This window comes from Chelonia mydas, chromosome 8 (genome assembly GCF_015237465.2).
Source record: "Chelonia mydas isolate rCheMyd1 chromosome 8, rCheMyd1.pri.v2, whole genome shotgun sequence".
Classification (NCBI taxonomy): domain Eukaryota; kingdom Metazoa; phylum Chordata; order Testudines; family Cheloniidae; genus Chelonia; species Chelonia mydas.
The window spans coordinates 81,873,447-81,901,064 of record NC_057854.1 but is presented as its reverse complement, the minus strand read 5'-3'; the positions used below and the strand labels follow the sequence as shown (position 1 = coordinate 81,901,064).

The 27,618-nt window shown below is 40.7% G+C and overlaps 1 protein-coding gene across 8 annotated transcripts in view; it reads right to left on the bottom strand.

Annotated features, from left to right (window-relative positions):
* USP33 (ubiquitin specific peptidase 33) overlaps positions 1-27,618 on the bottom strand; it is an 89,268-nt gene that overhangs the window by 24,891 nt on the left and 36,759 nt on the right. For all 8 annotated transcript variants that reach the window (XR_005226630.2, XR_005226629.2, XM_007062571.4 and 5 more), the window contains 8 exons: positions 25,696-25,795; positions 22,514-22,583; positions 13,485-13,598; positions 11,727-11,805; positions 5,963-6,383; positions 5,346-5,486; positions 1,896-2,008; positions 45-217 (listed from right to left, as the gene is read on the bottom strand). Coding sequence is in view for 6 of the 8 variants with exons in the window: in XM_007062571.4 (XP_007062633.2) it covers positions 45-217; positions 1,896-2,008; positions 5,346-5,486; positions 5,963-6,383; positions 11,727-11,805; positions 13,485-13,598; positions 22,514-22,583; positions 25,696-25,795 (1,211 nt within the window). In the remaining 2 variants the exon portion in view is untranslated. The remainder of the gene's footprint in view (positions 1-44; positions 218-1,895; positions 2,009-5,345; positions 5,487-5,962; positions 6,384-11,726; positions 11,806-13,484; positions 13,599-22,513; positions 22,584-25,695; positions 25,796-27,618) is intronic.

The following is a 27,618-nucleotide window of genomic DNA, read 5'->3' as shown; positions in this document are numbered from 1 at the left end:
AACTGCAATTTTAAAATCTAAGCACTATAAAGAGAATCACTTACCTTTTAAAGTACTCCACAAAAAATGCTATCCACCCCTGGGGAGCATATGCTTCACCACACGACCCTGCCTTGACTAGAGAAGTCTGATGACTTGCTGAATGCAGTTTGGCAAGGTCTTCCTTACCTGGAATAGGCAATGACAGATCCTGAAAAGTCTCCAGGGTAACAGACACCTATGCAAAAAATGAAGTAGGGAGGAAAATTAGGCTTTTGTTAAAAGAAATAAGCAATTAATTCTAATTTTGTAAAGTACACTACAGTATTTTGTTACTTTATTTTATAATCTTGAGAAGTTAGATCAAAAGAGTGACTGCTAACAAAAGATTCAGTGTTTTACTCCTAAAATTCCACTAGATGGCACTCTCTCAATTATCAATTAAATGGATTTGGGTCATAAAACCAGTCTTTGGAAGAACAGTGCACCTGGTAATTCTTTTATAGCTAAAGTAGTAACAATGGCTCTTTTATAAACCCCCGCTGGTTTATCCCATGGTAGTGGTCATGTTAGTGGTAAAGAGCTTTTCACAGATGGCTCTCATGGGTGCTAATTCTTCCAAACGTTATTCAAATTATTTTGATGGTGTTTTACTTAGAAACAGCCCTCCCCCTCCAAATAAGAATGAGCACTTCTGACTTTTGGGGCTATTTTTAAAGGAAACTGAAGTGGTTTGTTATAATAACTTAGAAGTAAATTTTTGCTAAGAATCATTTTTAGAAGTTTTTTTAATTACCTGCTACTTTTTAAGTGGCACTATGAAGAAATGGGACTTGCTTTTTTCAGTGGGCACTGCCATTTTTACTAAAGAACATTACACTTTCCAGCAGGAAGCTGAGCTTCATAAGGCAGACTAGGACTTCAAACCACTTTGAAAAATCTAATTTTAAATGTTTTTAACAAGACCTGAATTTTCTCAGCCCTAACTTGCATGATGAGGCTGTTGAAACAGTATGACTAGCTACCCTTTTCTATATTCCAGATAATTAAAAACACTTAATGACTTGCCTTTTCTAATCCAATGTAGCAGTTAGACTATTTTATATTACATGGAATTTTTCCTTGAGGAAGTTGTGTGTGTTAGGAAGTCAGGCAAACCATGATTGGATTTCTCTGCTAAATGAAGTTGCAGACATAAAAGATTCCTCCTCCATATTGGGTTCCTTTCTTCTGCCGTGAACTGCTTTTCACAGGCAAAGGCTGTGTGTTGGGGGGGAGGAGAAATCCTTTATTCTTATTTAAAAACAGAAGAATTGAAAAGATGCACCTCATAGCTTAACATATAACTGAATGAGCAGTTCTGAATGATATTAGCAATCTGTGAGTGACAGCATGTAGACACCACAGTCCTTGGTTAGCCATAATACCATAGGAAAAGGAACTGTGGCCTTCACCTGCACACACACCTTGCTGTGTGTCTAAGCAAGGTAACATAGCTGTTCAGCTAGTTTATAACCAATAGTGGGAACCTCCTGGATGGTGGGAAGGAAGAGGAAGGTAAACGAAAACTTTGCTGCACTTGGAAAAAAAATTTGGTTGCAAACTAACACCCACAATTTTGTTGAGTTTCAGTTGGGCTTATGTTCTTTCTATTCCCAAATGAGAGGCAAGAGTCTACATTAAAGAAGGGTTGCAACAGTTACTATTAGGGGCTACAAAATTAAATTGAGGAGACATAACAGCTGCAGAACTCAGAAAGGGGCCAGCAGCCTTGCTTGAATGCCCAGGGAGCCCGCCACAAGAGAAATCCCAAGAGAAAGATTACACATGTAAAGGTAAAATGACTGAAACTAACTATTATATTTTAATATAAAAATGAACATCACATTCACGTCAGAACATTTCCCTACACTCACCCTATCACAAGTCAGGCACTGCACTGAACTTATGATGGTCCCATCAAATATGTCAGATATGACACTCCTGTATTTCTTGTGTTTCTTCTTTTTTGGAGAAGATACAGTTGGAACTAATATAAAAAGACAAGAATAAAAATGGTTAAAGAGGGTTCAAAGTACAGTGTGTAACCTTTGATTCTGCTTTGCCTGAATCCGTTTTTAAAATGACAGGATTAAATGAGTACGTGCCACCTCTTTTCAGGATTGAGATAAAAGAACTAATTCCCTTTCCCCATTATCTCATCCCCTACGGAACCAGGCAGCCAAATTACTGGCAGCTATGGCTGAGTTAGTATATCTCCTAAGCTCAATTGTTCCTGTGGGTTCCTAGTAGAATTAAGGTAGACAGACAACCATGCTTGATCCTTCTCTCTTTCCTAGTGGAATTTCCAAGGCTAGCATTTAAGTTAAGTAAAACTCAGACTATTAGAGGGGCAATCTTAGAATCCTTAGTGTATTGCTCTCAGATTAAGGCCCATTTTAAGCATATTCTCACTCAGAGTATAAAGTTCATACATCTGAGAGCATATGCTAGCCTCATTTGACCGTAACAGTTTTGCAGGGAGTCTTCAATATATCTTGGTCCAAAGGACTCAACTGATACAGACTTGAAATGCTGAGGCACTGATTATGCTGGGCCAAACTGGGATGAGTCAGTGATAGATACAGAATTTAAAAAGCAGACTGACTGAAAAATAGAAAACCTGCCCCCTGCTGAGACTGCCTAAGTGGAGCAGTCTCTAAAGCTCTCAGAGGGATTTTCCCCAACAGATCTGGAAATCAAGTATAAATAATTTCAAGTTGTGATCTGTATTAGATGAACAATAGCTGCTTCTCTGGAGTACAAAAAACCCTTCAAAAACAGTCTCCTGGCCCCCCTACATTAGAGACTAAAACCTAGAAGCATCATACAAGATATAGACTGCAAATGCTCTTGCAGTACCCTACCCAACAGACTAAGGTCCCCAAAACTCCTCCTATAGGAGTCTTGGCAGTGGACCTGCTGATTTGCTAGTTGCCAATACAAATAAGGAACAGCAAAGTGTGGGGCCAAAAACAGTGAAAAGGTAAACAAACAGCTCCATACAGACCTCCCCGACAGGGATGCATCTCCCCAAGGCTGCCTCATAGACAAAAGAACTCCATACACTAACTGGATGGCCCCTAAGCAAATACCTTTGAGTGCCTGCTGTCTCATGTAACTGAAATTGCCTCCCTGCCTCATTGCTAGCTGAAATAGGCTTGGAAAAGGGAAGAGTTTGGATCTGAAGAGAGAATACTGGCAGGAAGAAAAGCCAGCAAGCAAGAAATCTCACTGGCAAGTCCTCTTTTCATGTGGTACTTTAGATGTGCATTTTGCAGGAATCCATGAGTTATGCAGCAATGCCCACTTCCTGGTCCCAGTAAAGTATCCTTCAGTCATGTATTTTTATGTTAAACTGTTTTAGAACACTTCACATTTTCAATTTGCCAGAGATCTCCATACTGAAAATGCATAATTGCATGACAGATGTAGTTGGAGGGGGAAACAGAGGTATTGGCTTCTGGGTAGGGGACGGTTTGCCCTTGTGAGAGTCAGGAAGGCACAGGAGACAGTTCTGCTTTTGGCAATCAGGAGGCAGTTAAGACTTTTGGTACAGGGCAGGGGACAGATCTCTATTATTTCCACTCTGGACAAAGATGGAGGTAACTTTAAATCTGAGTGAGGAAGAATGAATTTCTCATTCCCCACTCCAGCAAACTTCGACACGAGCCTCACTGCAATCTGCCCCATATCTTCCACTACACACAATTATGGCATTAGATTGATATTTCTGGAGAGCTGACCAGGAGTGAAACAATGTTGCCATTTAAATTATTCTTGTTAGACTTCAGTGCTGACATACCATCAACAGGAATGGGTCAGTTAACATCTCTTTGAGAGCTGTGGTCTTTCGCTCTTTGCCAAATATAGCAGGCATCACTGTATGAAGGTTTTCTTCACAACCATAAATAAATAAATCTTCAGCAATTATTCATGAATGCTCAGATTTTGAAGCGCAATTATGCAGCAAACTCAAAACCATGGATTATTATGGAACAATTTACATCAATGAATTATCACACTATATCTAGAGTCTTGCACATTGGCAACAATCCCAAAAGGGGGATGCAGGCAACCCCTCTGGGCCATGTCTGAAACACCACTGTTGTCCAGATCCTCAGCAAAGGAAAGGAAGTATAATGAAGCAGAGTACCAGAGTGGCTTTCCATTGAAATTGCTCAGACTCCTGCTGATGGCTGGAGAAAGGCCGGCTATTAGGCTGACCACCTCTGCCACAGATGAGGGAACAGCAAGCCTGTCAGAATGGGAATTTCTGGAAGTTTGGTTGAGACCACAATCAACTTCCTAATGCTTTGAGTAGGCTGCCTGGAATCTGAGCATGCTCGGGGTCCCTTGGAGTTAAAGCTGTGACAGATGGTGGAGAGAAGATCTGCTACAATGGGACTTCAGATCACTTCTCCACCAAGCTGTTCATAGGTTCATCCAGAGGAAAGAAAGGGATCAGGAAGCTCGAGGAGTGGAGTAAGATAGAGCTGCCCCTGCTGGAGGACTTGCATTTTGGTGTCAACTCTATAAAGGGACCACAGAGAGAGATGCAGCCAGGGTACAAAGTGGGGGAACCTTTTGTGGAGACAGAAGAAACTGCTATAAAAACATATCCCTGGTGCTGGGAGACTGCAATAACGGAAAAGGAGCACTGTGTCAGAGCCAACCCTGCAGGCAGTGAGAGCCTAGCCCTTTTAGGTGCTGACCAATTACTGATGAGTAGACTGTAGAATGGAAGCAGCCTAAACAGACTCTCCACCACTCTGTGTGGGTAGCAGAAATTAGGACTGCTACAATGGGTGAACTTGCCTACAGCAGTAGGAACAGGCATGAGCTCTTTCACTCTGGGGAGACTCAACTGATGCCTTGTTCCCGCAAGAAGCCTCTCTCTTGAGTACCCAATGGGCTCCTTTCCAGACTCTCCTCTAAAAACACAACTTTTTTCCTTCTATGAGCATTCTTCCCGCCACCTCCATTTCTCCAATCAGGTGCTATAAAGAAAGATCAAGAAAAATATTGCTCCATGCTTCAAGAGCAAGGAGACAAAAACAACTGGAGAGGCAGGAAGTGCTATGGATACACAACTGCTTATAATGACTGGTAGTGACACACCATTCTCCAATAAAGTGAAAAGACACAGTGATGTAGAAAATCATGAGAAGCTCTGTATCCCATTAGCACGGTGTCAACTCTCTAAGTAGAGGCCTGGCAGCATATAGTGTCAATATTAAATACACCCTCTTCCCCCCGCAAAAAAGGGCAAAAACGAATGGCACACTTATGAGCAATGTAATGCAAAGAGAAAAAGAAGCTTATACCTTTTTTGTGTGCAGGTGCCAATCCAGACCATAATGAGCCTGATTTTGGAGGAGAGGTTGATAAACGTGTATTCACTCCTTCGTTTGAGGGAGGGCTTTGCGGTCCTGACAGATCAGTCATGTGGACATCACTGATGTAATCTGCAACAGAAATTTGTATTACTGCACAGCCGAATTTTTCCAACAGTAAAGTTTTGCTTCAGGTTGAACTGCAAAACAGTTAGATAACTTACATTTTAGCACACCAGTAGGTGACTGATTAAACACTTGTGTATAAGAAAATTCAGTTTTAATTCAGCAACTGTTAAAGCAGAAATGATGAACCAATAAAATCCAAAGGCAATCACCAAATGTAATGTTATCCGAAGTCTTTCAATTGTTACAAAACTTGAATAGTTGGTAAATAGTCACTGGACTTCAAAATGGATTAAACAAACATGTAATCGAAGTACCACATTAATGAATTTGAGCACCAGTTTAGAAACCAATCTACTCTCGTGGGATACATGACAAGTTATACATCTAGAATGGTTTCCCTCATTTTTACTTTTACATGCATTTCAGCTACAACTATGATTTTGTTATAATTACACATTAGCAACTGATCATACAGTCACCTGAAATTCTGCTGTGTATTTGTACTTTGATTGTTCCTGGATTATGTAAAAATTCAGCAGTTTCTGAAGCAGTGTTTGTGTCTTTTTTCAAGTCCTCCATAGAACTTGCCCGGTTAAGCTTGTTACATGGTGTTTTTTCTTTCTGCCGATCTTTGGTTGTGAGGGAGTGGTTTTCAACATCTTGAATTAACGTAGTAGTCTCTGCATAGTCCTCTGAGAAGGGTATGGAACCAGCCTCATTTTCTGCCTTATCACTGCTACCACAAGATTCACAGGACTGGAAATCTACATCTGACTGGATCTTGTCTTCTTCCATACTCTCTTCTATACTTGTAGAGTGGGTATCTTCTATTTCCATGACTGGTTCCTTTAACTCTTCATGAAGCAGATCCATTAAACAACGCAAGAATTCTTGTGCATCCTGGAATTTAAAATAAGGTACATAATCCCCTTTTATATTTAGAAGATATGCACACAGTGGTGTCAGAACAAGATGAAACAACAAAAAGCTAAAGCTGGCCACTAAATCAAAGAAGTAAAAACAAAGTAAATGCCTCCTGTCCAGTCTGGGGTGCAAAAGAGAATTAAACTGTCAGTCCAAATAATATTTCATTTTGGATTTTGTAACCTCCTACACGAGTTCCATTCCATGTCACGAGGAGTCTTACTCGGCAACTTTCCTTCTCACACTTTCACTCATCACAAAGCTGATACTCTGTGCTAGGATATTTTACTTGTTAAAATATTTCTTGTGTGGTCTCTGTGACAGAGGTTCCTTGGCAAAGGGTCGCCTGTTCTTTGCAAATAACACTTAACTCAGGCTTGACAAAGTCACTACACCAAACATATCTTACAGGATATTTATCCATAAAAAGTAACATGTAAGGTAGCTACAGAAAGCTCATAACTCATTGAGATTCATAATCACTGCATGGTGTATGTATAGGTAATATTTAAGTAATCATATATGTATGTTGAAAGTATGCTTTATGGACTTGGTGTAAATGTTAGTCACCAGAGGATAATGTCTCAGTGATAGCCTATTCAGCAGGAGCGAGTTGCCACCCCATCCTGTTTTGCCACTGATGCAATGCAAGGCTCAATTGTTTAACCTTGCTCAATACCAAAGCTTTCAATGGAAAATCATCAGAGGCAACTGCAAACAATCAAAACCACTTGAAGGTAAAAAAGAAACATTATGACAAGATAGGGGTTCACCCTATGAACAGAAACAAAAAACTGTTTCAGGCTAACACAAAGGAAGGAAAAAGAAAAAATGAGTACTTGTGGCACCTTAGAGACTAAAATTTATTTGAGCATAAGCTTTCGTGAGCTACAGTGATTTTCCACTGAATCCATCTGATGAAGTGATCTGTAGCTCACAAAAGCTTATGCTCAAATAAATTTGTTAGTCTCTCTAAGGTGCCACAAGTACTCCTTTTCTTTTTGCGAATACAGACTAACACGGCTGCTACTCTGAAACCTGTCACAAAGGAGGGAAACGTACTCTGCATCTTGCCACTGAGAAGACATCTTGAGGAACAAGGTATTCTCATGAAAAATTGATCCTGGTTTCTGTGAAGTTCTGAAACAGACTTAACATCGGGGAGTAGGAAACCTATATTATTAGCTAGGAAAGGTAACTTATTAATAAATGTAGATGCAGCTTCACATTTTGATTTTGTTTTGTATTATAGCTATTTTTGTAGTTAAATCTTTATTCTTTGCTTACAAATATCTACTTTTGTTTTACTGCAAGTGGTTCACAAGTCTGTCTGATTTATGGGAGCAGCGATTTAAGGTAAAATTAGTAAACTGGGACACACTGCACCTTTGGGAGCAGAGGATCTGGGATTTCTGTGAGTAGTCTGTGTCCAGGGCAGCATATCACAGAGGACTGATTCAAATGGATTGGGGTGCACCTTTTGTTAACCTGCAAGGTGTAGACAGGGCTGGCATAGCCCAGGGGAAAGAGTTCAAGTGGCTGAAAGGCTAATGGTGGTAAGGAGCAGCCAGGCATGGGCAAAACTCCCTCAGGTTGGAGGCAGGGGGTAACAAGGTAACTCTCAGTCCTGGGTACCCCAAGAACCATCACAATGACGTGCATCCTAATACAAGCAACAACCAAGTACTGTACCTGGTTAGCTCCTAGCTGTGCAGCTACCAGAGGTTGTCAATAAAGGAATCTAACCTCATCATATAAGATTTTCAAACTTTTTTTGCAACACCCAATCAGGGCCTTACATACACTGGTGAGGAAAACAACATTTGCACCTTTCAAAAGACTCAAGTTTAATTTGTCCCAGCCCTCCAGCTGTGCCTGGACCGGAGAAGGAAACAAAGGGAATGTTGTAGATTCACACTCTAACAGCTCAGCAATTTCTTGTGGAAGGAGTGGGTGAGCTACCATGGCAATGGCACTGCTGAATTACTTTCAGTTTGAGCTCACAGCTGTTCTTATAAGAGCAGGAAGGGGGCAGAAGTTTGACCTCTTCCTGGCTTCTGCTGCTCCCATCTTCATTCATTAATTCCTAGTATTTTTGTTCTTAACCATTGTTTATTCTTGTTGTACAGGTAGCTAATTCATTAAGAGGGTATCTTTTGGTCCAGTGGTGGTAGGTTTAAGAGGAGTTTGGTACATAATCATTTGGTTACTTGCTTACAATTTATTAATGTCACCACTGTTTGGTTTCCGGGACTCTCCCTCAGCCCAATGATCTGTACACCTCTAAATTTAAAACTTTTAGACCTGTTTGCCCTGGCTGGTAATTCTTTTAGGGGAAGAGATACTGTTGCAGTTCAGGACTATTGCACCTGTATTTCCCCTCAGTGCTCCAGCAAGGGCACCACCCTCAGACTCCCAGCTCCCCCTCAATTGCCTTTTGGGGAGGAGAACAACAACTCACTCCCATGTGACCGAGGTATTTCCAGGCTGCACAGTTCCCTGCCTTCACTATGTTATTCCTAGGGCATCACCAAATTCAGTCCATTTTGGTCAATTTCATGGTCATAGTATTCTAAAAATAATAAATTTCATGATTTCAGCTATTTAAATCTGAAATTTCACAGTGCTGTAATTGTAGGGATCCTCACCCAAAAAGGAGTTGGGGAGGGGGAGGGGGAAAGGTTGCAAGGATATTGTAGGGGAGGTTGCAGTACTGCTACCCTTACTTCTGCACTGCTGCTGGCGACGGTGCTGCCTTCAGAGCTGGGCAGCTGGAGAATGGTGGCTGCTGGCTGGGATCCCAGCTCTGAAGGCAGAGCTGCCTTCAGCAGAAGCGCAGAAGTAAGGATGGCATGGTATGGTATTGCCACCCCATACCACCCTTACTTCTGCACTGCTGTCTGCAGAGCTGGGCTCTCAGTCAGCAGCAGCCACTCTCCACCCACCCAGCTCTGAAGGCAGCAGCGCAAATGTATGGGTGGCAATACGACAATCTCCCTTAAAATAACTTTGCGCCCCCCTGCAGCTCATCTTTGGGTCAGGACCCCCAATTTGAGAAATGCTGGTCTCCCCTGTGAAATCTGTATAGTATAGGGTAAAAGCACACAAAAGACCAAATTTCATTGTGTGTGGGGGGACCAATTTTCACAGTCTGTGATGCATTTTTCATGGCCACGAATTTGGTAGGGCCCTAGTTAACCTCAGCAGAGATGGGCTGCCCAAAGCACACCTGCTTGCTTTCTTTCTAGAGATGTTTAAGTGTGACTGCCCATGGTTATAAGTACCAAGCAGCTCTTTTTATGCAAGCTTATTTTATTCTCATGGTAAAAGCACTACAGAGAAAACATATTAAAACAAAAAAAGAACCTACACTCAAGCCAATAAGCTTGTCAGAGATCACCCCAACTCTAACATGGGCTCTGGCAGGAACAGTCTTTCAACGGTCACAAGTTTATAACAGCCTCAGATCAGAGCTAGCACCCCATGTTAAGGCCTCCGTAGGCTAAGACTTCCCAACCCTTCTCAAAGGAGTGGGGTCCTTCACAGACCTGGGGCCCCGTATATTTACTAGATCAGAAAGAAGTCCGAGTCAATTTAAAACCAGGCTATTTATCCAAAAATCCTGTCTTTGTCTGTCGGGCCCTGGAGAATCCAGTTTGAACTAGTATATGCAGATCTCTCCAGTGGGGTTGCCTCAAAGGGCTAATAATGAAGGAATTACATTAGCATCCCCTCCTACAAGAGACAGTACATACAATTCCACAACAACACATACACAACTGAATTTTTAATACAATGGACTGCAAAGGTATTTAACCTAATTCAGTAAGGTTTAACTTAATTCAATACAAATTTATTTTAATTCCATAAGATTTTACCAAGATATCACAGGATAGTGTCAGTCTGTCACAGATACAATGGCTGAAATTCAGCTTATGGGGTGGGGGGGGGGGGAGGAGGAGAGGGGTGAAGGCTCTTGGTCTCGCAGTCCTGACTGGGAACAAGATGACCACCAGGAATTGATAAAATTTGGCTGTGGGAGACCCCAGTCTCTCAGTGAGAGAGCTAGGTCACTTTAACACTGCTTTGTTTAAGCAGCCACTATGAGACCTAGTGAGTATCTTACAGTGATGTGTTGAGGAATAACATTAGGGTCTCCCCTTAAATACTTAGGGGAGTACAGAACGGTACGCTCATCCCAAATTTTAGCTTGCAAGGACTAAATTTCCCGGAAGAAATGTATGTTAATAAAGCTGCAGATGATTTTGCCATTTTTCCATATATTAGTGAATTAATTTCTTCATTTAGATACATGAATAAATTGTGGACACCCTGGTCACAATGGAAAGTCAGGATGTCAGTAATAATGAAAAGCATCTACGACAATTCTGAAGTTTGCTATTTTGACACTTACTTGACACCACAGACAGTATTTGCATATCAAAAATACATATAACCCTCCATTTCACTAATACTAACTTCATTATACTGAATTACCAAAGTTTTCCAATATAAACTACTGCAATGCAGAGAATCTGACAAAATTATTAAGGATCTGATTCTTATTACAAGACCAGAAATTGAATGTGGTCCCCACAATAGGGATTTTAATAAAATATGTTTTAAACAGTAAAATAGGTATGTTAGAACACACTTCATTAAAGATGATTTGAAGAATGCACCTACAATATAATTCAGTCACATAACCACCAGTGCCCGTGCACTACAAGTAATTACTACCTACACAAGAGCTGGAGGACACAAGTATTCAGTATCCATAATGCTGTAAACCAACTTAAGTAACATTCAAAAGAAAAGAAAAAGATGTGGGGCTCATTGTCTAAACAAAAAAACTGGATACTACCAACTCAGCTTAAAAATATTCAAACAGTAAATTAATATGGTAAAAGTTTGCTCTATTATATTCTTTATGTTTGCCTAGCAAGACCTTTGTGTCACTTTCTGGAACAGCTTATATGCCAGCTACTTTACTTCAGGTGACAAGTTTCTATTATTAACCATTCTGCTGCTTGTCCCTGAGAAAGGAGACATTCACAAGGATCATGGAGTTTCAGCAGTTTCTCAGCTGAATTCAGCACAGAAGTCTGTGATTCAGAAAAGTTAGAGAGGAGTTTTAGGGGATATAGATTTAAAGTATGGAAAGGTAAAAACTAAAAGTTTATGATTAGCTTGGTTTAAATACATATTTTTTTCTACTTTATGAAGTTTTAAATCCGACAATTTAATCTACCTGAATCATGCAGTTATACCTTTGACACTTCATTGTCATAATATTGGATAATACTAAGAAAGGTTTACCTGTTGGGAGTAGCCTCGAAACGTTGGATTAATTGTTTTAATTCCTTGAAACAAATTTGTAGGAACAACGGAACCAGGTCTGGGAAAGAAAAGTTTGGAAAAAAAATTAAATGAACTGTAATTTTCTAACTTCATTGGGATCATCATCAGTTTGATCACTGTGAGACACATTTTAACAAACTTGTTCTATATTATTCTTACCCCAATGTAATCTTTTTTTGGGGAAAGGGGGGTCTTCAATATAGAAACATCTTTCTCCCAGAGCACAGGAAAACCAAAAGTGTGAAATTGGGATTTATGTTTAAAGGCATTCAAGCAAGTTGTAACCAAAATTAATCAGCAATACAGCAGAGAAATAATTTGGTATGCATGATAGAAGTCAATTTCCTCCAAAGACCCATTTAAAAATATTAAGGAGTATTTGTTTATTACAGGGTAAATGCAAGAAGATAAGTTTATTTGTAGAACATTAAATCCCCCTCTGAAATAAAAAAGACTCATGTCAAATGGATATAGAGTCAAGGCCACAAAGAAGTTGTGGTCTATATATTGAGCAGCACCCATAGATGAGTGGGTGGGTAGCAGCATAGGCACAAGAATGGTGTGCAAGTGACTCCAGGATACAAGATATCACACAGGGACAATCAATAATACATAGTTTAGTCTTTAACTGTATCCAAAACCAAAAGTGAAGCCATTTTGGAAAGAAAAAATGGGAAGGAAATTCCGCACCAATCTGAATTTTAGTATAAGTTGTTGTGAATGGTTCTTCTTTTTAAAAAAGTTAATTTCTCTTACTTTTAGGTTTTTTTTGAAAGGAGAGAAGGTGGCTGATTTGCTCTACTCCATTTTCTCAGAAAGTACACCTAAAAACACTTTTCAGATAATTCAGGAGATAAGGAGAAAAGTAAGTATAGAGCTTCAATACTTGTGTGGCCACAGTGCTGTTCCTGTGTGACTGCAACGTATTAACTTGGGTCTTGTCTACACATAAAATTATGGAGGAATAAAGTAGGGTGTGAATTTAAAGTAGAACAGTTATTATAAAACAAATCCACGTGTAGACAAGCCCTTACTATAGAGCCTAACAGTGCAGCTCTTTTTTTTCCTGCCTCCTCTCCACACAAATTCCAAATATCAAAAGTGATGGATTATTTATAAAAACAAGTTATTAAAATTTATAGAAGTCACTGAAATATGGGAAATCTATGTATGTAATGATGCTGTATGAAGCAGATGGAAAACCAAAGTTTGCTCTATCTCAGGTTGAGCTTAAAGTGCTGGAAACTGGAGGCTCAATTATCCATAAAAGAGAGCTCTTATTTATAACTTACATGTTTCATTGTGTAAGGAAATCAATCTTGTCATGTTTCCTGGGATGAAAATCTAATGCCATTACGCAGGATTATGGGTTCAACTACAGGAATAGCTGCAATGAGCAAATCGTTCTTTTCAACCCGAAGGCAAACATGATGCCATTATCACTCAGCAGCTAAATGACATTTGTTTTGACTTGTCACATGATACACAGAAAAGCCTCTTCCATGTAACTTTCCCACTAAAACAAACATTAACTTCCCAAACTCCACCACACATCCTTTTAGAGTTATTTTTAAATTAATTAAATTCAAAGCCTGTAATACATCTTCTGAATATCACGCATGAGAAAACAATTGGACCTAAGACACGTTCACCGCTGTGCTGCACTGCTGTCCAAAGTTTATATATAAACATTCCACAAGAAAAGTGGTACAATACCTGTTTTTGTGCCAAAGTTCTGTCATCAGCTTGAGATAACTTTTACATATTGCTGGTTTCTTATCTGTTCGTGCTAAGCCCCCGCAGTCAAGAAAAAACTGTGTCAAGGGTGGGCTGATTAGAAGGAAGAAAGCAAGATTATTATTCTTTAAATAGTGCTTAGAGAAGTGTAAACCACCCCCTACATACATTTTAACAGCATGTTAGCAAAGGCTAATTACTGACATTTACATGGTAAACGTTTAATGATTTATTTTCCTAAACCCTCTGGTAACATTTATATATCCTGCTTATTTGGGCCATTTTGAGTGGCACAATACCCCTCACAGACCAATCCTGCCACTTGTTAGAAGCACTGGAATTGTCCAGTGGGAGCCACGTTACAAAGGCAGGTTCCCTCTAGCAAACGTAGCCACCGGGCGATCGTGGCATGTCCCTGTGATCCTTGCCGTGCAAAGTCATGATGGCTGAAAGCTGGCACTTTCTGATTCTGTAATATTCTGCAAGACATTTTCAGATAACTTTCATAACTAATATTTTAAAAATATTCCTTAATGTCTTACAATATATCACTGTAGGGACAGGCTATACAGAAAATTACAGAATTTCAGAATTACAGAAAAGCTTGATCTGGAAAATCTAACTTTTTTTGGAATAAATAGGTGGATTAGTTCCAATATCTATTATTTTAAGCAGCACTGAGAGAATAAGTTGTTTCCTTAAAATATACACTTTACCATACAGAGGAAGAAAACACTGGGAGACTACCTTTAAAGGGACAGGTTTCAGAGTAACAGCCGTGTTAGTCTGTATTCGCAAAAAGAAAAGGAGTACTTGTGGCACCTTAGAGATAAATTATAAATTAATTATGCTCAGATAAATTGGTTAGTCTCTAAGGTGCCACAAGTACTCCTTTTCTTTTTAAAGGGACATCAACTAAAAAAAAAATCACTAATGACAGAAAACTGTTTACATACAAGTACTGGACCGCCTAAGATTACTACTATGGAGATTAAAGAGAAAAAGTCTCAGCATCAGTTTACTTTGTGCATTTGACAACCTTTCAAATACAGAAGTCTATTTCATTGTTTCCCATGTATAGTTTATCATTTTTCTATATTTGTGTGGGTGTTTCTCACAGAAACAGTGGGAAAACATTTTGGGGAAAAAAAATCAAAGCATATTCTAAAACCATAAAAATTAGCAGGGAGACTCAGAAGTAGGTGTAGTAACGTACCTGAAACTATCCTAGCTCCTTTTTCTAAAACGATAATGTCACATTAAGGAACATACCTCACATGAGCAGTGAGAACTGATATTAAGATTTCTCTTGGGAATAATACATTTTGTAGACTCTAAATTGAACTGCTGTTAACTAGTTTGGGTAACCCAGTGCTTCCAAGCTTTCAAGAGGTGTTTTAAATAGGTGTTTAAAAATAATTTAAGTATTGGTTGTACATACCTTTGTTGAAGAATCTGTTAATGGAAACATGAGTAGTCTAGGGATAGGTCAATCAAATGCTGGTACCTCTCTCTGACCCGCCCACCTGTCACCCTAATCCCCTCTCCACTGGGTATTACTTCTGGATCCAAGACTGACTAGGGACCAGAAGCAAGGGGTGGCATGTGACCCTTCTAAGAATTCCCCCGGCTGCCCTCTACCACTTGGAGTCAGTTTCAGCCCTGTAGGACGTCCCCAGGAGCAGTTTTGACCAATCATGGCAAGTTCCGGAGGGGGGTGACCCATCTGGAAGAGGGTCATGGTCCTCTGCCAAATGGCATGGGTTTCACCCCCATAAGCCCTTCCATAAGGCAAATGTATACCAATCAAAATAGATATAGCACAACGGTCTAGGTGGGAACCCCCGACCTCTGGAGCTCAACGTTCAGACGGTTGGCTGCACTGCCCCGGAAAACCCATCACTGCGTGGAACAGGCAGTCTTGTTTCCAGTGTATTTTTCAGAAATTGTGGATGCACTGAGAAGAAAAATGGCCTCTTTCACTACCCCCATGAGAACTACGGAATTCATTTTAGCTCTGAGGATGCTTGGCTGCCTGCAAAGAAAGCTCTACTTCAGCGACTATTCTGAGGAAAAGGAGGGGAGCCCTTTGGCCTTGCCGTTGATGGATACACCAGAACCTGACCCCCAGATTCAAGCGCTCATGAGGCAGACTGATAAGCATGATGGACACTTGTCGTCTGCTCCCATGAAGGAAAAGAACCACGGCTCGTTGGAGTCACCATCGGATAAGGTGAAAGGAGAAGACTTTGCTCAGGTAAATAGACTATAAAAAGTGGTGGTCAAGGATGAGATGCAATGAGGTAGGAACTGACCTGGGGTTGCATAAATCTAACAACAGGGGACTTACAGCTGTTTCTTTTCCAAAAATCTCTCACCAGCTCAATGCCACCTTTCTAGAGGTGGCCCTGGACAGCATTACATCAGGGAGCAAAGATGAAATCAGGCCCAACATGTTTTTGCTCAACACCAAGACAAACTATTCAAGAGGACATCAAGCGTGAAGAGGGCAACAGCTCTATGGATTTAAGGAAGGTCCTTGGCATAGATCTAGCTCAGCCAGTGCCACATCGTTAACGTAAAAGAGTTATGCAGTCTATTGTACATGTTTCTTTTTATGCTGTCCTTAATCACTGTCTTAGGGAGAAGCTTTCCGAGGATTGTGAGGGCTGTGTTATAGATGCTCCAGCTCAGTGGCATCATGACTGTGTGAATTGGACTTCAAGCTCCGGGCCCTGTGTGCTAACTTGTGTTTGGAAAGTTTAAACACAGTTATTGCCATTGGCTATATAATGCAATGTCTGTGCTTAATCCAAGAAAATGTAGCACTAAGGGTGACCTTGGTAAATGCTCTGCAAAGCTCTTGAGACTCCAACAGTATTTTAAACAAAATTATCAAACCGAGTAATACCACTTAGCACATTATATTGACTGCCTGATCCACACAAAAAGTTACAGAACTCTGCTTAGGAAGAAGACTACAGTACTTGTAAGAAATCAGAAAGGATTAAGTTAGAGGGGACAAACATGATATAAAATATAATAAAACTTGGTATTTGTAAATAAAACCATCTATTGAAAAGGGCTTTGTGACTATCTGTGTTTCTGTTACAAGGTCTGAGTGGTCCTTAAACAAGATGAAAGATTTGATGGGGCATCTTGATTTGTTTTCAAGGGCTATATGTCTTTTAAATAAAAAACAGTTTCGGAATACCCAGCTATTGTGTCTTTAAGAAAAGAGACCTATTTACAGCAAAAAGCTGAAATGCATGTAGTAAAATGCAGGGTAGAAATAATACACAAAGCTCCCATATTTTGTATAGAACATGGATGTTTGAGAAATGTGGTTGCGTACAATACAGCTGATTCAACCCCATGGAACCATATTGGTTTAACCACAACCTCCTGAAAAAATGGGGTTGAACTATTGCCTTCAGATGTAATCACACACTCATGTTTCCTTAACATTCCAACGGAGATAAAAGATTGTATCTAAAGGATTTGGGGGACAAAGCTGCCAAAAAGTTATGGGGCAGGGTCATTTTTAAAATTTTACAAAGGCTAATGAGAACAGAAAAATACTAAAGAGATGCCCCCTAGGGGAGACTCTCAAACTGCCATTCTGAGAATGAGGAGGCTGTATCTGATCCTGGTCTCCTACGGGCTATGGTGACTCTCACATGGAATCTGATTTAGAAATTCAGAAGGCTCTGTAGAGGGCTTCTCCTTGTCTACATTCCATCTACTCCTGATGATCCCTGCGGTAGCCCCTTGGAAACTGACTCTCAGATAGGGTCTGATGTAGAAGACACACCTATGGTTTTACAGAGGAACCCCCATATACCTCTGCAGTTGCAGATCCCTAAACAGATGTGTATATGGAGCAAGTGAAAAGCTGGCAATGGGAATTAACTAGATTTAGCTGTGCAGCATATTCTGAAGAATTTTGTTTTGTCAGTCTTGAGAGGATGAATTCAAGCTGGCAGGTTGTGGATGTTAGGACATAGATATTCAGGCCTGTCTGTAAAGGCCTATACTCTAAGAATTTAGGTGTATTCTTATCACTTAGCTAGTTATAGAGGTATAAAAGAGAGAATCAAAATCACTGTCTGCCGGAATAAGGGCCTTCTCTTACTGTGACAGTCTGAGGCCCTGTTCGTAGGCTAAGGCCTTTGGCTAAGCAGCAGAAACAGTCATAAACTGGGAAGAAAACGGTCACATCCTTACATTCCAAACTAGTCACATTGAAATAAGGTGCTATTGGGCTGTTAGGAATACAGTCCTGTCCTGATAATACCTATCACCTCCAGAGAAAGGGAAGTGCCTAGAAAATGTAAAAGGAAACTTAGTTTGATAGCATCCTGTCTGGCAAGAACTCACTTATCAATAGCTGGGATGTGAAATCCTCACTTCTGTATTGTTTTGTCATTGTAGTCCCCATTTCCCCATTGTTTGTCTGTATAATCTCTGTCTGGTTCTGTGCTTGTTTCTGTCTGCTGTATAATTAATTTTGCTGGGTGTAAACTAATTAAGGTGGTGGGATATAATTGGTTAAATAATCATGTTAGGACTGGTTAGTTAAATTTCAGTAAAATAATTGGTTACGGTATAGCTAAGCAGAACTCAAGTTTTACTAAAAGAAAAGGAGTACTTGTGGCACCTTAGAGACTAACAAATCTATCTGAGCATAAGCTTTCATGCTCAAATAAATTTGTTAGTCTCTGAGGTGCCACAAGTACTCCTTTTCTTTTTGCGGATACAGACTAACATGGCTGCTACTCTGAAACCTGTCAAGTTTTCAGTCTGCAGACTGCATAGTCTGGAGTCAATCAGGAAGTAGGAGGGAAATGGGAACAGGGAATGGGGGTGGGGAAATTGGAATCATGTTTTGCTAAGGAGGGGAAATGGGAACAGGGAGTGGGGGTGGGGAAATTGGAATCATGTTTTGTTAAGGGGGAGAATAGGAACAGGGACACAGGTAGGGCTCTGTGGTGTCAGAACTGGGAAGGTGGACGCTAAGGAAGGAAACTGGAATCATGCTTGCTGGAAGTTCACCCCAATAAATATCGAATTGTTTCCACCTTTGGACTTCGGGTATTATTGCTCTCTGTTCATGCGAGAAGGACCAGGGAAGTAAGTGGGTGAAGGAATAAGTCCCCTAACAGTGGAAGCCATGCACAGGGAGATACAGTTAGTTCTTGACAACATTAATGGTAGGCTAGCCCTAGATTATTTTGTTCAATTACATGTAGAGAGCTGTAATTTAAACAATCCTTAAACAATCTTCAGTAAGATGAACTAGGGATGACCTCTCTACTGATGATTTCTTAAATCAGGTTGGTAAACTGCTACAGAGTAAGAGAGAGATATATGTTCATGGGACATTACGCTGCATTTCGATAGTTGTAAAACAAACATGGGTGGGAATGGCTGTAGAGTTTCCAATTCTATCCTCAATAGTCTACTCGACCATAAAGAGATACAGTCTTTAGTAGACTTGTCTTACATTGGTACTACTTTGTGTTTTGCGTGTGACCTCCTGGCTGTCATGTCTGATGGTAAACCTACAGATGCAAAACTGTTAAGATGGAGCAAGAAAGCTGCATGAGACACTAGGGTGGTCAAATTAAAAAAAATTATGCTTGGCATTTCCATGATTTCTGTAAAAATGCTCTTGAAACAAGAGGACCTTTTCACACAGCGATGGGATTTCCAAGGGGCAGTGCTGCTGACTGGCCAACCATTGAGCTCCAGAGAGGAGAGTTCTGGGCTAGACCCTTGTGCTATACCTATTCTGATTGGTACACAAAAAGGGTCTATGGTGGTGAAACCCATGCTGACTGGTAGAGGACAGTGGGAGGAAATCTTAGAGGGGCCATATGCCACATGTTGCTTCCTGATCATGTCAATCTCGGCCCCAGAAGCAATACCCTAGGAGGAGAAGGTTACTGTGACAAGTGGGTGTGTCCTTAGGGGTCAGGGAATGGGGTCTACATTTGATTGACAATGTACCCCTAGACTAATCCGTCAAACCTACCGTTGGTGTTGATAAGACTTATGTCTGGTATACACTAGAAAGTTAGGTCAACATAAGGCAGTTTACAACCTAACTCCATAAAGGTCTACACTACAATGGTGCTCCTGCCAATGTAAGACGCCAACTACATCAACTTAACTCCACCTCTGCAAGAGTTGTAGCGCTTAGGTCGATGTAGTTAGGACAACGGAGTGTCTGTGTAGTCACTGTGTTAATTACATTGCCAGGAGCTGACAGCGCGGAGCCCCGCCACCACCTCCTGGTGAGGAACTGGGGGTTGGGGAGGGAGGAGAGCTCAGAGCCCTGCTGCTGCCTCCCAGTGAGGGATGGTGCGGGGGGAGGAGAGGAAGGAGAGATCCTCTCCCACCCCATGCCCAATCCTTCACCCGCAGTCAGCCAGGCATCGGGCTCTTCTCCCCCATCATCGCACATCAACAACCCATAATGCCCCACACTGTCAGTTACATTGGTGGAAGCACTCCTGGGGAGGACATGCACCGCCAACAGGAGGAACTAGCATGGATATGAAATACCACAGTAATTATTGCAGTGGCTGTACATCGACCTAACCTAGGTTGATTTAATTTTGTAGTGCAGACAAGGCTTTAGGGCAGGGGTGGGCAAACTTTTTGGCCCGAGGGCCACATCTGGGAATAGAAATTGTATGGTGGGCCATCAATGCTCACAAAATTGGGGTTGGGGTGTGGGAGTGGGTGAGGACTCTGGCTGGGGGTGCGGGCTCCAGGGTGGGGCCAGAAATGAGGAGTTCAGGGTGCGGGAGGGGGCTCCAGGCTGAGGGAGGTTGTGGTGCGGTGGGGAGGCTCAGGGGTGCAGACTCTGGGCAGTGCTTACCTCAAGCAGCTCCCGGAGGCAGCAGCATGTCCCTTCTCCGGCTCCTACACGGAGACACGGACTGGCAGCTCTGCACGCTGCCCCGTCTGCTGGCACTGCCCCCGCAGCTCCCATTGGCAGTGGTGCCAGCCAATGGGAGCTGCGGGGGCGGTGCTTGGGGCAGGGGCAGCATGCAGAGCAGAGCTGCCCCTACTCATAGAAGACGGAGGGGAGCAGCCCTCGACCCTGCTTCCTGGCTGGACTGCCGGAGGGGGGCCATGCTGCTACTTCCGGGAGCCACATGGAGCAGCCCCCGACCTTTCTCCCTGGTTGGAACGCCCTCTACCTGGTTGGAACGCCCCCAACCTTTCTCCCTGCGGGAGCTTGAGCACCTGATTAAAACATCTGGCAGGCCGCATCCAGCCCGCGGGCCATAGTTTGCCCACCCCTGCCTTAGGGTATGTCTACAGTGCAATTTTACAACCCAAGCTCCACTAGCCCAAGTCAGCTGACACAGGCCAGCTGAGGGTGTTTAACCGCAGTGTAGACATACTCACAGTGTGCTTTTCAATATGTATATGCTGTAGCAATTTAAAATCAACTGGTGGCCCAAGGAAATTCTAGGAACTATAACCTTGACCTCTCCCATACCATTAAGATTGACCAGAAACAGTAGTTAACTGGTTACTGATCTATAAGAGATATTTTGTTAGAACAAAAAATATATTCGAAAAAGCATTTGGTCCTTTCCCTCTCTTCTTGCCAAATTTCCAGGCTATTTTCCACCTTTTTATTTATTTTTTCATTAAAAGACTTTAAAAAATCCCACAGCGTTTTTTGATAATAGCAAGGACCTCAGAGCAAATAATGAGGAGTGGACAGATCACTGTACTGAATCCAGGAAACCTGGGTTCTATTCCTAACTGTACCACTGGCCTGCAGGGTTGACCATGGGGCAGTCACTTCCTTTCTCCATGCTTCAATGTACCCATCTATGAAACGGAAATAAAGATACTGATTTCTTTTGTAAAGTACTTTGTAATCTACTGGTGAAAAGCCTTACATAACAGCTAGGGATTATAATTATTAATACCAAATCCTAACTCAGCACAGTTTTGGAGTGGGAAGTCTCAAACAGAAAACATAATAGTCAGCAATAAATCATTAAGCATAATAATAAAAGTCTCAGTTTGTTTTTGGTTCATTATATAAAAGGAACAGCTAGCAAGACTGAAATTCAACAAATGTACTTTAAGTCAATAGGTTAATTAACAATCTACAAGGACAGGCTATTTTATAACTGGAAACATTTAATAAAAAATGGAAACAAAAATGAACCAAATATCCCTGATACTTTCAAGTATATAGCTATGCAGCTCTTTCTGATCTATGAATATTTAGGGATAAAACAAAAATCTTTCCAAATGATTTCACTTCAATTTTTATCATTACTTATGTACATTATGTATGTTTAGTATATAATTAGAATCTTGAAATTCTTTGATCTATTTTTGCGATTAAGATCCAAGTAGTTCAAGTGTTTAATCAACTGTGTTTTATATCAGCTGCTTTTATAATTTTTATAAAATTTGCAAGTTTAAACTTCTGTCACTAAAAGATTACACCATGCCACCTCATTTTAATTGCTATAAATAGCAATTTGAAAACTTCCCAGACTGAAAGATAACATGGTAAAAAGGAATTTAAAGCTCGCTTATGCCCCATACATCATATTACCATTTGCTGACTGGAGAAGAACGAAAGAAAACAACAACTCAGGTATCAAAGAATGGCCCTACACTTAAAAAGAAGACCTGGATATTTATGGCCAATTCTCTTTTTAATTTTTAGAACTATAATTGTTGGTTGAGGGCTGTGAGATATTAGAGAGGAGGCAGGAAAACAAACCCACATACTGCTATTCAAGGGAAACTATATACATATCCTACAGCTCTTAAGTAATACCATTGATTTCAATATCACTATTCATGCTACTGCAAGATGAGGCTACCAAACACATCAAAATGAGGTTTATACTGGTATGATTTTTCTAAAACTTTTTTGAGGGTCTGGTTTATAACCGAAGACATGAAGATACACATACTACTTTAAGGTTACATTTAACAGGTATTTTCCTTACCAATTGGAAAGAGCTTGTAAAGCTGCATTCATGTAACAAGTGTTTCCAATATTTTTCAATCCTTTAAGACCTGTAAACAGGAAAAATACATCAAGCAAGCTAAAATTTAAAAATAAACTTGTAGGAAATTAATCTTTCCACTCAAAAATTTACTAGTCAAATTTTGCTCCCAGCTACACCTCTGCAACCCCTTTGAGACCAACAGGATTGCACAAGTGTAAGTAAGCACAATTTGATTCCTAAACAGATAAATTATTTCAACTCCTATTTTGCTGTTGGTTGATTATAATACCTAGCGTAAGTGGATTTTATTTTACCTTTTTATTCACACTTAGTATCTTTATGTATATTTGCAGAGTGACACAGTTTTGAAGAAAGATTATAAAGATAAGGGTTTGAATGTTTTAATTTTACTTGCATTTAATGAGTTTATTAGTTCAAACGCATTCTACTGTTTATCTGTATATGCCTGATGTCTATAACTGTTATATAACTGACAGGTTTTTAGGAGGATTTATCAATGGCTTTTCAATACCTTTAATCTGTGCAACGAATATTTAGATTATATAACAGTACATACAGTTTTCTCAATGTGTAATTATATTTGCAAATGAATCAGTTTTAGTTAATTTATGTTCTTTTTCTCTCTCTTTCCTGTATAGATTTATTAAGTGTGAATATTTATTCAGGACAGCTTCATTCACCCTCTCCAAAAAAATCGTATTTTCAGACTAGGACTACTTCTTTTCTTAATTAACTCAGCAAACATTATATACACTCACTCTATCTATAGCACAAGTTATAATGGGGAAAACTTTCATTATAGGGCTCAACTGGTAAGCATTAAAATATTTGAGCAGTCTGTACCCATGCAAGTAGTCCTAAGGGCTTCAAAAAGAGTACTCCTGCAAGTCAGAACTAGCAACTATTACACGGTCATCTCAGTTCAATTCAATTCAATTTTATTGGCATGACAGGTTATACAAGTGTTGCCAAAGCATAAATGAAACCAATAAAATAGAAGTTGGTCTCAAAATATAATAAAGTTCTTCTACAAGAATAATTGCAATGTACTACTGAAAACAATCTAATCACTATTTCTAATTACCAAGGAAAGTTACACAGCATTTAAAAAAAATATTTAGCCATCAGACAAAGCCTTCAGCTCAACAGTCTGAAAATTAACTGAGACAAGAAATGCATCTCATCATTTTAATATATGAGAGAAAGGACTCTGCAAGTTCCAGTATTATTTTTAGAAAACTTACTGGGTTAATTCAGCTAAATTAACCAAAAATATTTTCTAAAAACAAACAAGCAAAAAAAATAGGACTTAGCTTATACGAACTGAGAAAGTCTCCTTTCTCTCTCTCTCCATTTCCCATCGCTCAACCTACATCAGACTGCCATTCCTGATTCTTCCCACCAGGAAGACTAATTCTAATTTGAGGCAGAAGGAATACCAGTCACAGCTAAGGAGATACAGTACTGAAATACACTGTATTTGAAAAAAACTTTTTGAAGTATTCTATTGTATGTATTATATATAATTTCATAGGCTCTGCCTGATTCTGCAGGCACTTACACATGATCAACTTCAGTGGGATTGTTCACAAGCATAAACTTAAGTAACTGTGTAATCATTTAAAGGATTGGGCTTTTATTCAATATAAATTTATTTAGCGACATTTTTAACAACTTATTGGTATAGTTTTCACCAAGTAGTAACTGAACTATTCACTGCAGTTACATTTAATACTGCTTCATCCTGCTGTCCAGTATATGCTTTTTCAGAAACATTTAACGTTTGTTTTTAAATAAAACATTAAGATAAATTTGACTTGTGAAAGCTTATTCTTTCTTGAAGCATATACAGTGCTAATGGGAATTAGAATACAACTTTATCCATACAGCAACTTTCATATAAAGTGTATCCCCAGAACACTTCATAGGGTTAAATACAAATTAAAGCAGGAGGAGAGAAACTAAGGCATTGACAGGTGATAAAAAACAGGTTTTTTCAAAGATTTAAGAGCAGATGGTGAATCAGTGAGGTGGAGACACACAGGATCCAGGGACAGTTCAGTGAGTGGTTTGAGCATTGGCCTGCTAAACACAGGGTTGTGAGTTCAATCCCTGAGGGGGCCATTTAGGGATCTGGGGCAAAAATTGGGGATTGGTCCTGCTTTGAGCAGGAGGTTGGACTAGATGACCTCCTGAGGTCCCTTCCAACCCTGATATTCTATGAGGAAGGCTATGCCAAATGGCAAGAGCTGCAGAGGAAAAGGCTTTGGGCCATCAACAGGGAGGCTGACCTGGCAGAAAGCTGGTGCTAGCTGAGTCAAGGGAGAACAGAGACAGAGAGAGAAACAAGGTCCATGAGATAGAAACATCTCCCCATCATTGATAAGAGAAGGAATTGCCTTGACATGTTCACTGGTGTCTCAACAAAGCAGCTCAGTAAAATATAACCAGCAGATAAAGTGAAGGAAGTAGTAAACAAAAATTATTCTTTATAAAAGTGATCCATATGGGAGACTTCGAAGAGATGCCCACGGGGGTTCGTTTGTTAAATGACAAATAAAACCCTCTCAGTTTTGGGAGTTTCATTACGCTTCCCCCTTACATTTTCCCCTTTTCCATTATATAAATACCAGGCTTGGGTTAACTTTTGCACTGATAGCATTTGTCAGAGCATGAAATCCATTACTAACAAAACAAAACAAAGTGCTGGGAACTGCAGACCCAAAACGTTAACCAGTATTCAGAAAGCATTCATATAAAGCATCTTTAAAAAATAAAAAGCAAAAATGTTAAAACAAATTTTGCAATACCTACCCAGTTACCAGTGTGGCTATGACACATATTTCAGTCCAATGAAAACTAGCAACTACACTAAACATCACGACTGCTTTCTTTATCAGTGACTGATGTACTACAAATAACACCACGAGAGCCTCTTCTCTGAAGAAAAGGAAAGGATGCTGCAGTTAAGCATCAAACTGAAAATGCAGCTCTTATTTTAGAATGGGGGAAAATAGTTCCAGCTGGAATAGATGTAATTTCTAAACAGCTGGGGAATGGATTCAAAGAAATACTCATACATGGTGGAATTACTGAAGTGAGGGCATTGACGGAGCAATTAGTTGACAGTGTAGGCTTTAATCCTCCAGTTTCATTACCTCTTGTCTTCAGTTCATCTTCTTCCACCTCTATATCTAAAGCATCAAATACAGCACCTAGAGGAATCTTCAGTGTTGGATTACCAGGTATTTTAAAATCCTTATTAGAAGAAAAGGCAAAATATAAAAGTGTGATTATGTTTATAAATCCATTTTTTCTTTAAGTGTTAGTACAGTTTTACTAACATATGCCTATGAACTAAACATAGGAGTGCATTCAAAATAACTGCCTTCTAAATGCATGTTTCTTTTTATGTAAAGCAAAAGCAGTTTGCAGCTACGCTATGAAAGTTTACTAATTCAAGCAGGTACGTATGGTAAGAATACAGCACTGCACCATTTTGTGGAAAACGCTGAGAAAATAAATCAGTCAAAATACAATGCCAAGCACTGTAAGATTTCCTGCCACTGCTTCAGGAACAGCAAGCCTGCTTTGCAATTCACCACATAACAATGGATTATAACCCCAAGTTTATAAAGGATTACATGAAAGTCAGCACAAAAATTTGCCACCAGATGGCCCACTGCATTTAATCAAGAGAGACAGAAGCTGTCGAAAAGGGATCCTAGTGGCTCCGGTCAGCACCCTGACTGCCTTTTGGGTTGGGAACCCCATGGCTACAGTACCGCTGACTGGGCGTTAAAAGTCTGGTTGGTGGTGCTGCAGAGCTAAGGCAGGCTAGTCCCTACCTGTCCTGGCTCCGTGCTGCGTCCCAGAAGAGGCCAGCAGGTCCGGCTCCTAGCGGGGAGGCCACAGAGCTCTGCACGCTGCCCCCACCCTAAGCACCGGCTCTGCACTCCCACTGGCCAGGATCCGTGGCCAATGGGAGTCGCAGGGGCGGTGCCTGTGGGCGAGAGCAGCGTGCAGGCCCGCCTGCTGCACCTCCGCCTAAGAGCTGGACCTGCTGTTGGCCGCTTCCAGGGCGCAGCGCAGTCCACGGTGTCATGTCAGACAGGAAGCCTGTCTTAGCCCCCCCACTGTGCTGCTGATTGGGAGCCACCAGCAGTAAGTCTGTACCCCAACCCTGAGCCCAAACCCCCTGCCCTAGCCCTGAGCCCCCCCAAACCTGGAGCCCCCGCTGCACCCTAAGCCCCTCATCCCCAGCCCCACCCCAGAGCCTGCATCCTCAGATGGAGCCCTCATCCCTCCTGCTCTCAACTCCCTGCCTCAACCCGCAGACCCCCTCCTACACCCTGAACCTCTCATTTCTGGCCCCACCCCAGGCCCGCACCCCCAGTTAGAACCCTCACCCCCCCTTGCACCCTAACCCCCTGCCCCAGCCCAGTGAAAGTGAGTGAAGGTGAGGAAGAGCAAGCCACCGAGGGAGGTGGAATGTAGTGAGCAGGGCCTTGGGGAAGGGGGCGTGGCCTAAGGGAAGGGGCAGAGCTAAGGTGTTCGGTTTTGTGGGATTAGAAAGTTGGCAACCCTAACAGAGATGCAGTATGAGATAGGCAAATTGTTATTGTATTTTATGTTGTTTTCCTGTGAGCACATAAGGGGAGAAAATCCCAAACAAAATTTTAAGATAAAAAGCAACACAAATGTCACAAATCATGCTTATTTCTCCTCATGCAATGTCATGTATGCTGCAACTTCCTTGAGCGTAGAAAAACAATTGGGTATTGGATGCATTTCAAATCTGAATTCTGCAATCATGCCAAACATTTTTAAGTCAAGACACCATATATTTCAGGAGCACACGTGAATAACATCAGAAAATCCAATATATTTAGCTGAACCACTACACAATTAGAATTATGTGGTTGGTGTTTTAAGAAAAAAAAATGTATTATGCCTTGTGTCAAATCTACTAATAATTAAAACTGAAAACAAGCTAAAGTTATACAAGTATTTTTTAAATAATTTCTTCAGGGGTATTTTTCCCCTAAAACTTCTGTGACTTCCCTAACAATATTCAGGTT